The 13,635-nt window shown below is 49.8% G+C and overlaps 1 protein-coding gene across 3 annotated transcripts in view; it reads right to left on the reverse strand.

The window, feature by feature from the left end:
- Positions 1-2,106: 2,106 nt before the first annotated feature.
- nagk (N-acetylglucosamine kinase) overlaps positions 2,107-13,635 on the reverse strand; it is a 43,717-nt gene continuing 32,188 nt past the window's right edge. For all 3 annotated transcript variants that reach the window (XM_070866768.1, XM_070866769.1, XM_070866765.1), the window contains 3 exons: positions 12,862-12,959; positions 6,751-6,829; positions 2,107-5,313 (listed from right to left, as the gene is read on the reverse strand). In XM_070866768.1, the coding sequence (XP_070722869.1) occupies positions 5,087-5,313; positions 6,751-6,829; positions 12,862-12,959 (404 nt within the window). In that variant the 3' untranslated portion in view covers positions 2,107-5,086. The remainder of the gene's footprint in view (positions 5,314-6,750; positions 6,830-12,861; positions 12,960-13,635) is intronic.

A 13,635-nucleotide genomic window follows, 5' to 3' on the forward strand; every position in this document is an offset into this window, starting at 1 on the left:
AAGAGCAGCCCGGAGGGATAATCCCGATGGGAAGCCCAGGTCCCCAGCCCACCACTGCAGCCCCACAGATCCCACCACAAGGAGCAGCAAGTTGCTTCACAGGTACAAACTACCCACAGATTTGGGACCCACAGGAAGGGGGATTCCCACCTTACATATGGGACGAGGACTCACCTCCACCCGTTAGGAGATCCGCTCAGACTCCGCAGCCAAGGGTGCCACCGTCCCGAGCAGCCTGTTTTACTTTCCCCGAGAGGTACTAGGGGGAAAGGACCGCGCAGGGCAGGCAGCCAGTCACTGGACGTTACCCCACAGCCAAGGTCTCCTGACAGGGAAGGGGTTGTACCGGACACAGGGGCCGCCGACAGTGAGGAGCCTGTCGGGGCTAGTCTAGCGAGATAGTGGTGGCGGGTTCCAGTAATGAGTGGTCCCTAGAAGAACAGAGGAAACGCTGTGAGAGTATCAGCTGCGAGTGGTTTCGGGTGGAACCCTTGTACAACCCAAAGCCCCCAGCAGTGAGGAGCCTGCCGGGGGAATTTTCGTTGCTCCCAAGGGCAGTGAGCCATCCCTGGAGGGGGTGAGGAGCTGTGCCAGCCCAGTAGGCACCACCCAAAGCTCGGGGGACACCTTGGCGGGGAGACAGAGGGGCCGCGGAGGCCAAAGGAGAGGTGGTCTCTCCCCTACATTCCCCCGCATAAAAGGAAAACCAAGGAGCGTCCCAGGGATTAGCACAAGCAGGTTAAAAAGGAGAGCAGTAGGTGTGTACAGATATATATAAAGTTCTCTCTAGTGTAGTGGGGCTCAGACGGCCTCTTCAATATAGGGAGTATAACAGTGAGGCTTTTGAGCCAATAGGATAGGGAGCCTGGACTTCATTTTTTTCTCTCACTTCCTCTTTTGTGTAAGGTTTGTTTGTTGTTTCAAGTGTTTATTAGTTAAAACCCCTTGACTTCCACAGTAAAATTGGTTTGCAGTCAGACCGATAGGCACACACAGTTTAAACCCGTGCAGGGGTACTGTGAGGTGTAGACAGAATGGAAAATGGGGGAGGGATGAGCCAGGGGGCTCAGGGTTTTTGAACCAAATGAGGTTTTGTGTTTCAGAAGAGGAACCAGAGATGAGGAAAATCCTGCTCTTGTGCACCTACATCAGAATGTGCATCGACTACCGGGGAGAGACTGAAGAAGCCATTATTTTTGGATGCTCAGGGGGGCAGGCACCGACTGTCACCACAGGAGAAGGGACACCAGGGGTAGAGGGGACCGCAATATATACCCACAGGGGAAGGTGGCCAGGGTGGTTGGGGTCCAATTCCACTAGAGACTCCAGCCACCCCGGGGTCACGTATGGGGAAGCATCAGTCTCCTGCCCCAGCATTGAGGTGACCGCATCCCGGGTTAGGGTAGTGGTTGGGAAGAGGGTTGGCCTGACCTGTAAGGGGCACATCCCGGTGGGAAGGTGGTGATGGCTCAGGAAGCTGAGCAAGGTCAGGGGGAAACCCGACAGCAGATTGGGAGAGACTGGACAACAGCACCTACCGGACCATCACGGGCACCCGGGGGGGAGTGAGTGTGTGTTGGGATAAATGGTGGGAAGCGGAGTTGGGAGTGTATGTTTGCATGTGGGGAGCAGAGAAGATATGCCCGGCAGGCATCTCCATTGCGTTCTCCCGACAGTGGCGGGATGAAGGGGAGGGGATGGGACTGGGGCATGGTCGCATGCATAGTAATCCACCCCAGCTCCATCCACGCCACCGAGTTAAGTGCACACCCCAGACAGCCCCTGCCCACAGCCCCGACCGAACCAACTGACACGGACAGATGCCCTACCACCACCCTGGGATCACAGAACGGTTTGATTTTGGTTCCCACGGACAAGCTGCTATACCAGGGGGTCCACTACGCCGTGGCCTCCGTCATCCTAAACCTTACCGAGGTTCACCTACCTGAGTGGTGCCCAAAAGAGACAGAATGCCTCTACCAGGCACTCCTTCGAGAAATGTTCAGGACATTCTACGAGCTCGATTTTGGCTACTTGAATAAGACTTTGCTGTACCGTCTACAACCCAAAGACAACGTCAAACCGAAAAGACACAGAAGAGGGATCTGGAATGATGTTTTTACCGGTTTCAACACCGGGGCATCAATGATTAATAGCATGGACAATTATGTAGCACATTTCGGATACCACATTCCATTTTTACCAGAGCACCTGACAGATATGTTCAAAGCAGCACAAAAATCCCAGAAACAGTATTTCACCCGACAAACAGTAAAATTGGGAGCCCAGATAGCTGACTGGGGGGTTGGACGTAGAGGTCCCGGCCTGGGACCGCATCCTCTCTCACGCCCTGGTAGTGGCACAGCTGATCATCGTAGCCGATTTGCTGGCGATCCGCTGCCAGCCTAGGAGAAAGGGCCGTCGTTTAAAAATTGAGAAAGCTATGCGTGAGGCCGAGTCAAAGGCCAAACGAAAAGGGAGGACCAACAAAGTCTATGCAGTATGACGGGACTGATTGTACGAGCCGAATGTATTGCACTGTAAAGAAAAGTCTGTACCTTGTAAAAGGTCCGTCCCTCCCTATCTGTAATACTATGAGGTGTGATACTATGTAACTATTATGATTTTGGTGAAGGGTATTGGTTGAGAAGCATTTTTACATTTTCAGTATTGTATTGATTCCAAATGTATGAATACCTTTGGTGTATTTTAATGTTTTATCGTGGGTTTAGGTAAGATTTGGGGAAGATTGGCTCTGTGAGAGGGAAAAGGTTTGCTTCACATTTTGAAAACACCCTGAGACAGAGTGTTTTAATGGGGGAGTGTAAGGTTCGAAAATCCATGGCCGCACTTTATTGGAACACCCGAAGGACAAGAAAACTACCATGGAATCGTCCTATACATTTTAAATGAACATTTTTGGCCAAGTAAAATCCTCAGACCAGGCAGGCTGGGAAACATGTGAGCGGATACAGACATCGTGGAGTCTGGCTCACAAGCGAGACAGAGGCACTGGCCAATGGGGGAAAAGTGCATTCTGGCTGGCCAATCAGGGGTCGAATCGGGCCTGAAGCGGGGAAATCCTCAACCAATGGGGATTACCCGGCCCAGTTTGAAATTATGACTCACCCCTAATGAATGTGGACCATCAGCTACCTAATTAATATGGACAGTGGACAATGGACCAGCAGACGTTGAGGCACCAGCGTGCACTGAAAATACCCCTGTCCTCACACCTCCCTGTACCTGGGACATCTTCTGATTAAATATTCAAAGCTATCTCCCCGCCCAAACTTACACAATGGACCACCAACTGAGTTTGAGCGCGAAAAGGCCAGAACTAAATTGGTTATAGGACCTTCAGAACCACCGGCGGGCGGGTAAAAGCAGGGTGTGGAGGCAGCTGGAGAGGTTGGAGGTTTTGGAAGGTGGGGGAGGTTTTGGAAGTTGCAGAGCTTGCAGCTTGCAGCTTGTATCTAGAGAGAGCTCTCTCTCCCTCCCGCTCTCGCTCCACCAGAGGAAGAAGCAGCAGTCCCACACATGAAGCCACCGAGACTGAAAACCAGCAGGCAGTGGCAGTGACTTCCCACAGCTGAGCTGAGTAAGGAAACCAACCCGAGGTTGGAGGTTGGAGTCAGCTTTTGGGAGTTGAGTCAGCTTTTCACAGGGCCCTCGCTCTGGGGAAGGTGTGCTTAACTCCAGCAGCTTTTTGCTTAGGACCCAACCGAAAGGCAGAGAGAAGAAACCGACGCAACAGCGAGGAGGAAAACCGAACCGACCAACAACGTAAAATCCACCCCAGAGGGACCCCGAGCTGAAATAAGTGCCCCCAGAACCCCGGAGTTGATAGGATTGTGAGTATAGCCAAAACCCCCTCACAGACTCAATTTGGGACAGGAATTGGTAAGAACCGTGGAAGTGGGAGGTGTGGTTGTGTGTGAGTGGAATATTTTAACCTCTTATTTTCCCCTTCCCTGTTGCGAGATTGTGTTGTTGAGTGAGATTGTGCCATTACTGCTATTTTATGACCTCTTCCTATGCCCACTATCTTGGTGTTTACTATTCTAAATAAACAACATTAGCCATTTTGTACTCTTACCCACTGTGTCTGGTGCCTCGTTACTCACCCATCCTCATAAATCGCACGTACAGAACCCCAGGGGAGTGTGGATTCGAACCCACACCCCAAGCTCCCCTTACATCAGTGTACAGATATCCCTGAGGGAGAGGGACTGAGATACACCAATCAGTGTACAGATCTCTTCCTGAGGGAGAGGGGACTGAGAGACACCAGTCAGTGTACAGATATCTCCCTGAGGGAGAGAGGGACTGAAAGATAGCAGTCAGTGTACAGATCTCTCCCTGATAAGGGGACTGAGAGACACCAGTCAATGTACAGATACCTTCCTGAGAGGGGGACTGAGAGACAGCAGTCAGCATACAGATATCTCCCTGAGGGAGAGGGACTGAGAGATTGCAGTCAGTGTACAGATATCTTCCTGCGAGAGGGGGACTGAGAGACACCAGTCAGTGTACAGATCTCTCCCTGAGAGAGGGGGACTGAGAGACACCAGTCAGTATACAGATCTCTCCCTGAGAGAGGGGGACTGAGAGACACCAGTCAGTGTACAGATATCTCCCTGAGGGAGAGGGAGTGAGAGACATCAGTCAGTGTACAGATATCTCCCTGAGGGAGAGTGACTGATATACACCAGTCAGTGTACAGATCTCTCCCCGAGAGGGGGACTGAGAGACAGCAGTCAGTGTACAGATATCTCCCTGAGGGAGGGGGGGACTGAGAGACACCAGTCAGTGTACAGATATCTTCCTGAGGGAGGGGGGGACTGAGAGACACCAGTCAGTGTACAGACATCTCCCTCGATGAGATTGCTTGGTATTATCAGATGGAAATAATGTGCTTTTGGTCAGGAAGTGGCTACAAGAGATTAGGACTCGATTCAACTGATTACGTTCCCTGACCAAGAAAAAACGTAAACGAAATATGGCAATTCAAACAAGGCCGGTTGAAAGTCCAGATCAATTTCTCTCCTAGTCCCAGGTCCACGAACACGTTGGCCAAAGCCAATCACTCGTCAATGGAAGTTTCTTTACAGCGCGAAGCAGTGAGTGTAGATGATGTGTAGAAGATGTCCACATGGTGCGCGTACTGCATCGGTAAATGGTATCCCACATGTCTGGCACCAAGACTGGCGGCTCCAACCGCTGAGGTGTGTTTCAGCTTCATCAGGGTGAATTTGGACAGGTCCTTTCCTACTGGCTTTTGCATCACTTTGTTCAACACCTCCAGAAACCCTATGACAAGAGAAAGGACTTGCATTTATATAGCGCCTTTCACCACCTCAGGATGACCCAAAGCGCTTCACAGCCAATGAAGTACTTTGAAGTGTAATAATATAAGCTCCCACAAACAGCAACGTCATCCGAAAGACACACAAAAAAAAATAAACTGTACACGTGGAGAGGGTGCAGAGCAGGTCGGTATCAGGCACGAGAGACTTCAGTTACGTGCAGAGACGGGAGAAGCCGGGGTTGTTCTCCTTGGAGCAGCGAAGGTTAAGGCGAGATGTAACTGAGGTGTTCAAAATCAGAAAGGGGTTTGACCGAGTAAATACGGAGACACAGTTTCCAGTGACAGAAGGGTCGGTAACCAGAGGACACAGGTTTAAGGTAATTGGGAAAAGCGGGGAGATGAGGAGACATTATTTTACGCAGCGAGTTATGATCTGGAGCGCGCTGCCTGAAATGGGCGGTGGAAGCAGATTCAACAGTAACTTTCAAAAAGGAGTTGGATAAATACTTGAAGGGGGGAAAATTTGCTGGGCTGTGGGGAAAGAGTAGGGGAGTGGGACTAAGGAACGCTCTTTCAAAGACCCAGCACAGGCACGATGGGCCAAATGACCTCCTTCTGTGCTGTAAGATTCTATTATTTAAATGGAGAAAAATTGCAAAGTGCTGCTGTACAGAGGGACCTGGGGGTATGAAACACAAAAAGTTAGTATGCAGGAAGGCAAATGGAATGTTGGCCTTTATTGTAAGGGGGATAGAGTATAAAAGCAGAGAAGTCCTGCTACAACTGTACAGGGTATTGGTGAGGCCACACCTGGAGTACTGCGTACAGTTTTGGTCTCCGTATTTAAGGGAGGATATACTTGCATTGGAGGCTGTTCAGAGAAGGTTCACTAGGTTGATTCTGGAGATGAGGGGGTTGACTTATAGATAGGTTGAGCAGGTTGGGCCTATGCACATTGGAGTTCAGAAGATAATGAGGGGGCTCGACAAGGTGGATGCAGAGAGGATATTTCCACTCATAGGGGAAACTAAAACTAGGGGACAGAGTCTTAGAATAAGGGGCCGCCCTTTTAAAACTGAGATGAGGAGGAATTTCTTCTCTCAGAGGGTTGTAAATCTGTGTAATTCTCTGCCCCAGAGAGCTGTGGAGGCTGGGTCATTGAATATATTTAAAGTGGCGATAGACAGATTTTTGAACGATAAGGGTTATGGAAAGCGTGCAGGGAAGTGGCCCTGAGTCCATGATCAGATCAGCCATGATCTTATTGAATGGCGGAGCAGGCTCGAGGGTCAAATGACCGTCTCCTGCTCCTTTTTCTTATGTTCTTATGATGCTTCCATTAAAACAGAGATCTGCTGATGAAGCAGTTGTGGGAGCCTGCCAGTCTTAGAAGATCGCTGAGACAAGGGATGATTACAGATATCCCCACCACGACTCACCATCTTTCAGGAGATCCCAGCTGTCCCACACAGATCCTACACAGACTATGGAGAGGCCAAGATCCCCCTCAAAAAGCATCTGAAACAACAACAAGATCAGCGGTTAAACCAGAAACCTTTCCAAAAGGAACAGTCAGCTCCGACACCTGCGCTCACTCAGCCAGAGAAGCCACAATTATTAGCTGAGGTATAGAATACAAGAGCAGGGAGGTTATGCTTGAACTGTATAAAACACTGGTTTGGCCACAGCTGGAGTACTGCGTGCAGATCGGGTCACCACATTACAGGAACGATGTGATTGCACTGGAAAGGGTACAGAGGAGATTTACGAGGGTGTTGCCTGGACTGGAGAATTTTAGCCATGAGGAAAGATTGGATAGGCTGGGGTTGTTTTCTTTGGAACAAAGGAGGCTGAGGGGAGACCTTATTGAGGTGTATAAAATTATGAGGTTCCTAGATAGAGTGGATAGGAAGGATCTATTTCCCTTAGCAGAGGAGTCAACAACCAGGGGAAATAGATTTAAAATAATTGGTAGGAGGTTTAGAGGGGATTTGATGCAAAAAATTTTCCCCCAGAGGGTGGTGGGGGTCTGGAACTCACTGCCTGAAAGGTTGGTAGAGGCAGAAACCCTCACCACAGTTAAAAAACTACTTGGATGTGCACGTGAAGTGCCGTAACCTACAGGGCTACGGACCAAGAGCTGGAAAGTGGGATTAGGCTGGATGGCTCTTTGTCGGCCGGCACGGACACAATGGGCCGAAATGGCCTCCTTCTGTGCTGTAAATTTCTATGATTTTATGAACAAAGGCAGCTCAGCTGTTCCACCTCCCAACGTAACAATTACATCGGATATACAGCACAGAAACAGGCCATTGGGCCCAACCAGTCCATGCCGGCGTTTGTGCTCCACTCGAGCCTCCTCCCATCTTTCCTCATTTAAATTTATCAGCATAACCCTCTATTCCCTTCTCCCTCATATGCTTGTCTAGCCTCCCCTTAAATGCATTGATACTATTCGCTTCAACCAATCCCTGTTGTAGCAAGTTTCACAATCTTTCACAAGGGATTGGATGGTTATGGGGAGCCGGCAGGGAAATGGAGCTGAGCCCAAGATCAGATATGATCTTATTAAATGGCGGAGCAGGCTCGAGGGGCCGTATGGCCTATCCCTGCTCCTATTTCTTATGTTCTTATGTAATCTCACCACTCTCTGCGTAAAGACATTTCTTCTGAATTCCCTATTTGATTTCTTGGTGACTATCTTATGGCCTTTGGTTTTGCTCTTCCCACAAGTGGAAACATTCTCTCTGTATCTACTTCATCAAAACCTTTCAGAATTTTAAAGACCTCCATTAGGTCAACCCTCTGCCTTCGCTTTTCAAGAGAAAAGAGACCCGGCCTGTTCATCCTTTGCTGATGGTATACCCTTGGTGTTTCGTGCCTTCAGCTGCCCAGGCCCCAAGTTCTCAAATGCCCTCTCTACCTCGCTCTCCTCCTTTAGGACCCTTCTTAAACCCACCTCTTCCACCATGCTTTTGGTCACATCCTAATATCTCATGCGGCTCGGTGTAAAATTGCGCCCGATAATGCTCCCGTGAAGCACCTTGGGACGTTTTACTACTTTAAAGGCGCTATAGAAATAAGTTGTTGTTGAGATTAACACCAAAATGCCCTTTCCTTTTCTCCCCAATAAAGACAACAGTGTGTGGATATCTGGATATCTATCTGAGGGCGAGTCACTGGGACATAGGAACTTGGTTTTCTATCTGGCTTTATCTGTTTTTTGCCTCTCCCAGGAGATTACATGGCTCCGGTTGGGGTGGAATGTAGAATGTTTCAAGATAAAGTGTGTCGCGTTTGTGTGGGGCGGACTGGTTGGGCCAGATACTCTAACTTTCTGCCATTGTTCATTTACATATAAACCGATGTACACCTTCAGGACTGCTGACCGTGGGCCATGTGGCTCTTTGTCGGTCGGCATGGACATGATGGGCCGAAATGGCCTCCTGCGCTGTAAATTTCTATGTTTCTATGCACTTGAAGTGCCGTAACCCTCAAGGCTACGGACCAGGAGCTGGAAAGTGGGATCAGGCTGGGTAGCTGTTTGTTGGCTGGCAAGGACACGATGGGCCGAATGGCCTCATTCTGTGCTGTAAATTTCTATGATTTTAACGGGAGGGGGCCATTCAGGCTCTCAGGCCATCTCTACCATTCAATTAGATCATGACCAATCTGTACTTCAAATCTCCACGCTAGCCCTTTGATACCCTTACCCAGTAAAACTATCAATCGCAGTCTTCAAAGTTTTCATTGAACCTCAGCTGCCACAACCGTTTGAGAGGAGAGAGTTCTGGATTCACACACCAGAGGAAATAGATTCTCTGTATTTACCCTGTCAAATCTTTTTACCATTCTAAAGACACCAGTGTACAGCTATCTCCCTGAGGGAGAGGAACTGAGAGACACCAGTCAGTGTACAGATAGCTCCCTGAGGGAGAGGGACTAAGAGACACCAGTCAGTGTAACATAGAAACATAGAAAATAGGTGCAGGAGTAGGCCATTCGGCCCTTCGAGCCTGCACCACCATTCAATAAGATCATGGCTCTTCATTCCTTCAGTACCCCTTTCCTGCTTTCTCTCCATACCCCTTGATCCCCTTAGCCATAAGGGCCATATCTAACTCCCTCTTGAATATAGCCAATGAACTGGCATCAACAACTCTCTGAGGCAGGGAATTCCACAGGTTAACAACTCTCTGAGTGAAGAAGTTTCTCCTCATCTCAGTCCTGAATGGCCTATCCCTTATCCTAAAACTATGTCCCCTGGTTCTGGAATTCCCCAACATTGGGAACATTCTTTCCGCATCTAACCTGTCCCGTCCCGTCAGAACCTTATATGTTTCTATGAGATCCCCTCTCATCCTTCTAAACTCAAGTGAATAAAGGTCCAGTTGATCCAATCTCTCCTCATATGTCAGTCCAGCTATCCCTGGAATCAGTCTGGTGAACCTTCGCTGCACTCCTTCAATAGCAAGAATGTCCTTCCTCCAATTAGAAGACTAAAACTGAACACAATATTCCAGGTGAGGCCTCACTAAGGCCCTGTACAACTGCAGTAAGACCTCCCTGCTCCTATACTCAAAACCCCTAGCTATGAAGGCCAACATACTATTTGTCTTCTTCACCACCTGCTGTACCTGTATGCCCACTTTCAGTGACTGATGAACCATGACACCCAGGTCTCATTGCACCTCCCCTTTTCCTAATCTGCCACCATTCAGATAATATTCTGCCTTCGTGTTTTTGCCCCCAAAATGGATAACCTCACATTTATCCACATTATACTGCATCTGCCATGCATTTGCCCACTCACCTAACCTGTCCAAGTCACCCTGCAGCCTCTCAGCATCCTCCTCACAGTTCACACCGCCACCCAGTTTAGTGTCATCTGTAAACTTGGAGATATTACACTCAATTCCTGCATCCAAATCATTAATGTATATTGTAAAGAGCTGGGGTCCCAGCACTGAGCCCTGCGGCACTCCACTAGTCACTGCCTGCCATTCTGAAAAGGACCCGTTTATCCCGACTCTCTGCTTCCTGTCTGCCAACCAGTTCTCTTTCCACATCAGTACATTACCCCCATTACAGATATCTCCCTGAGGGAGAGGGTCTGGGAGACATCAGTCAGTGCACAGAAAGCCCACCTTCTCTGACTGAGACTTAATTAAAAAAACCAGCAAGGCTTGCATTTATATAGCGCCTTTCACGACCTCAGGACGTCAGAAAGCGCTTTACAGCCAATGAAGTACTTTTGGAGTGTAGTCACTGTTGTAACGTAGGAAACGCGGCAGCCAATTTGCGCACAGCAAGCTCCCACAAACAGCAATGTGATAATGACCAGATAATCTGTTTTAGGTATTGGCTGAAGACTAAATGTTGGCCGGGACACTGGGGGAGAACTCCCCTGACCTTCTTCGAATAGCCCATTGGAGAGGCCTTGGTCTCATCCGAAAGACGGCACCTCCGACAGTGTAGCACTTCCTCAGTACTTCACTGGAGTGTCAGCCTGGATTCTGCACACAAGTCCCTCCCCGCCACCCCACCTGACCCGCTTCTGTCTCCCCTTTGTGTGATATGGTGCTGTTGGCTCCTCCAACACCCTGAACCTGATCACTAAATGTTCCTGTGCAGTTCCAAAAGGCTGGATATTTCTTGTTCCAGTTTGATGCCAGTTTGAAATTCAGCCAGAGAGAGGGGAGGGGGCTTAATGCCCCGAAATCCCGCTACCATATCAGCCTTGGCTCAGTGGGCAGCGCTCTCCCCTCGGAGTCAGAAGGTCGTGGGTTCAAGTCCTACTTGAGAGACCTGATCACATAAGCCAGGCTGACACTAGTGCAGTGCTGAGGGAGCGCTGCACTGTTGGAGGTGCCGTCTCTCGGATGAGATGTTAAACCGAGGCCCCGTCTGCCCTCTCAGGTGGACACCCAAAAGTTCCCTCGTGACTATTCAAAAGAGCAGGGCAGGTCTGGATAATATTTATCCCTCGACCTCTTGTCATTATCACATTGCTGTTTGTGGGAGATTTTTAAAAAAATGGATTATTCATTCCTGGGCATTGCTGGCAAGGCCGGCATTTATTGCCCATCTCTAACTGCCCCTCGAGAAGATGGTGGTGAACGGCTTCTAAAACCGCTGCAGTCCATGCGGTGAAGGTGCTCACACAGTGCTGACTTTGATCGCAGCGGTTTGGTACAATTGAGTGCCTCGCTGGGCCATTTCAGGGGGCAGTTAAGGGTCCAACACCTTGCTGTGGGTCTGGAGTCACTTACAGGCCCAGACTGGGTAAGGACGGCAGATTTCCTTCTCTAAAGGACATCAGTGAACCAGATGGGTTTTTACGACAATCCGGTTGTTTCATGGCCACCATTACTGACACTGGCCTTTTAATTCAAGATTTATTTAATTAACGGAATTTAAATTCCCACAGCTGCCGTGGTGGGATTTGAACTCAAGTCTCGGGATCATCAGTCCAAGCCTCTGGATTACTCATAACCACTAACATAACCACTGTACTACCCCACCCCGAGCTTGCTGTGCGTAAATTGACTGCTGCGTTTCCTACATTACAACAGTGACCGCACATCAAAAAAGTACTTAATTGGCTGTAAAGCGCTTTGGGAGTCCGGCGGTCGTGAAAGACGCTATATAAATGCACGTCTTTCTTTGTGCATCAGTAATGATGACCATGAAGCTGATTGTTAAAATCCCATCGGGTTCATCATCATCATCATCATCGGCAGTCCATCAGGATGGAGGAAGACTTGCTTCCACTCCTGAAGTGAGTTCTTTGGTGGCTGAACAGTCCAATACGAGAGCCACAGACTCTGTCACAGGTGGGACAGATAGTCGTTGAAGGAAAGGGTGGGTGGGGAGTCTGGTTTGCCGCACGCTCCTTCCGCTGCCTGCACTTGGTTTCTGCATGCTCTCGGCGACGAGACTCGAGGTGCTCAGCGCCCTCCCGGATGCACTTCCTCCACTTAGGGCGGTCTTTGGCCAGGGACTCCCAGGTGTCAGTGGGGATGTTGCACTTTATCAGGGAGGCTTTGAGGGTGTCCTTGTAACGTTTCCTCTGCCCACCTTTGGCTCGTTTGCCGCGAGGGAGCTCCGAGTAGAGCACTTGCTTTGGGAGCTTTGTGTCTGGCAAGCGGACTATGTGGCCTGCCCAGCAGAGCTGATCGAGTGTGGTCAGTGCTTCAATGCCGGGGATGTTAGCCTGGATGAGGACCCTAACGTTGGTACAGCTGTCCACCCAGGGGATTTGTAGGATCTTGCGGAGACATCGTTGGTGATATTTATCCAGAAATTTGGAGGTGTCTACTGTACATGGACCACGTCTCTGAGCCATACAGGAGGGCGGGGGAGTGCTACGAGCTTGGTGGCAGATTTGAGGATCACTGAGGTGGTGAAAGGCGCTATGGAAATACAAATTCTCTCTGCTTTTACACATTTTGAATTTGGTGAAGTATCAAGACGGCAGATGGAACGGGATCAGAAGTCCAATTGATTCCGAGAACCGAACGTACAGAAGACCTTTCAGTGTCATTTACCTTGTCCGCTTTCGGCAGCAGAGCCACGATATGCTGGGCAAGCTCCCGGCCCGCTCTTCTGAAGATATAGCAGCACAAAGCGTCTCCAGCGACTGCACCTGAAAATCATTTTTACCGAGATTTTTTTTAATGAGTTTCTTCTCCTCATTAACTGCACCCGGCCCCCCCGCCCCCCCATCCAGATTTCCCTCGCTGACAGAAGTCAGCTTCATACTGGGTCGCCTCTCATCCCCATCACTCCGCTGCAGAGAATGGGTAGGGTAACCTAGCGGGGAAACTAAAACTAGGGGTCAACCACCCATCCAAATGTCTACTTCGGAGCAACTTTGGCCCATGCTGGACAAGAGGCTCCTTGTTCTGGTCACCTTATTTAAGGAGGGATCATCATAGGCAGTCCCTCGAAGCGAGGATGACTTGCTTCCACGCCAAAAAAGGGATGAGTTCACAGGTGTTTCAATGAAGGATCTAATATTCCGGATCCCGGACTACATCCTGAAGGGTGGAAGATGTCTGTGGGTGGATTTTTTTAACGTGGGGTGACCGTTGCACACCAGCCACCACACGGGCTTGACAGAGCTAGGTCTTGGTCCAATGGCAAGGGTTGACCAGGACGACTGGAGACCAGCTCTGCTGCACGGACCTGGTGTGCACACATATCGCAGTGTGGGCTGGGCCCGTGCTGCCCTGGGCTCGACTGGGCCCCGAACTCACGCCTCTCCTGGGCCCCGATAACGTCCCTCTACAATCTCTCGCCGCTCCTTTGCCCTGACCTCG

The sequence above is a fragment of the Pristiophorus japonicus genome, chromosome 2 (assembly GCF_044704955.1).
Source record: "Pristiophorus japonicus isolate sPriJap1 chromosome 2, sPriJap1.hap1, whole genome shotgun sequence".
Classification (NCBI taxonomy): domain Eukaryota; kingdom Metazoa; phylum Chordata; class Chondrichthyes; family Pristiophoridae; genus Pristiophorus; species Pristiophorus japonicus.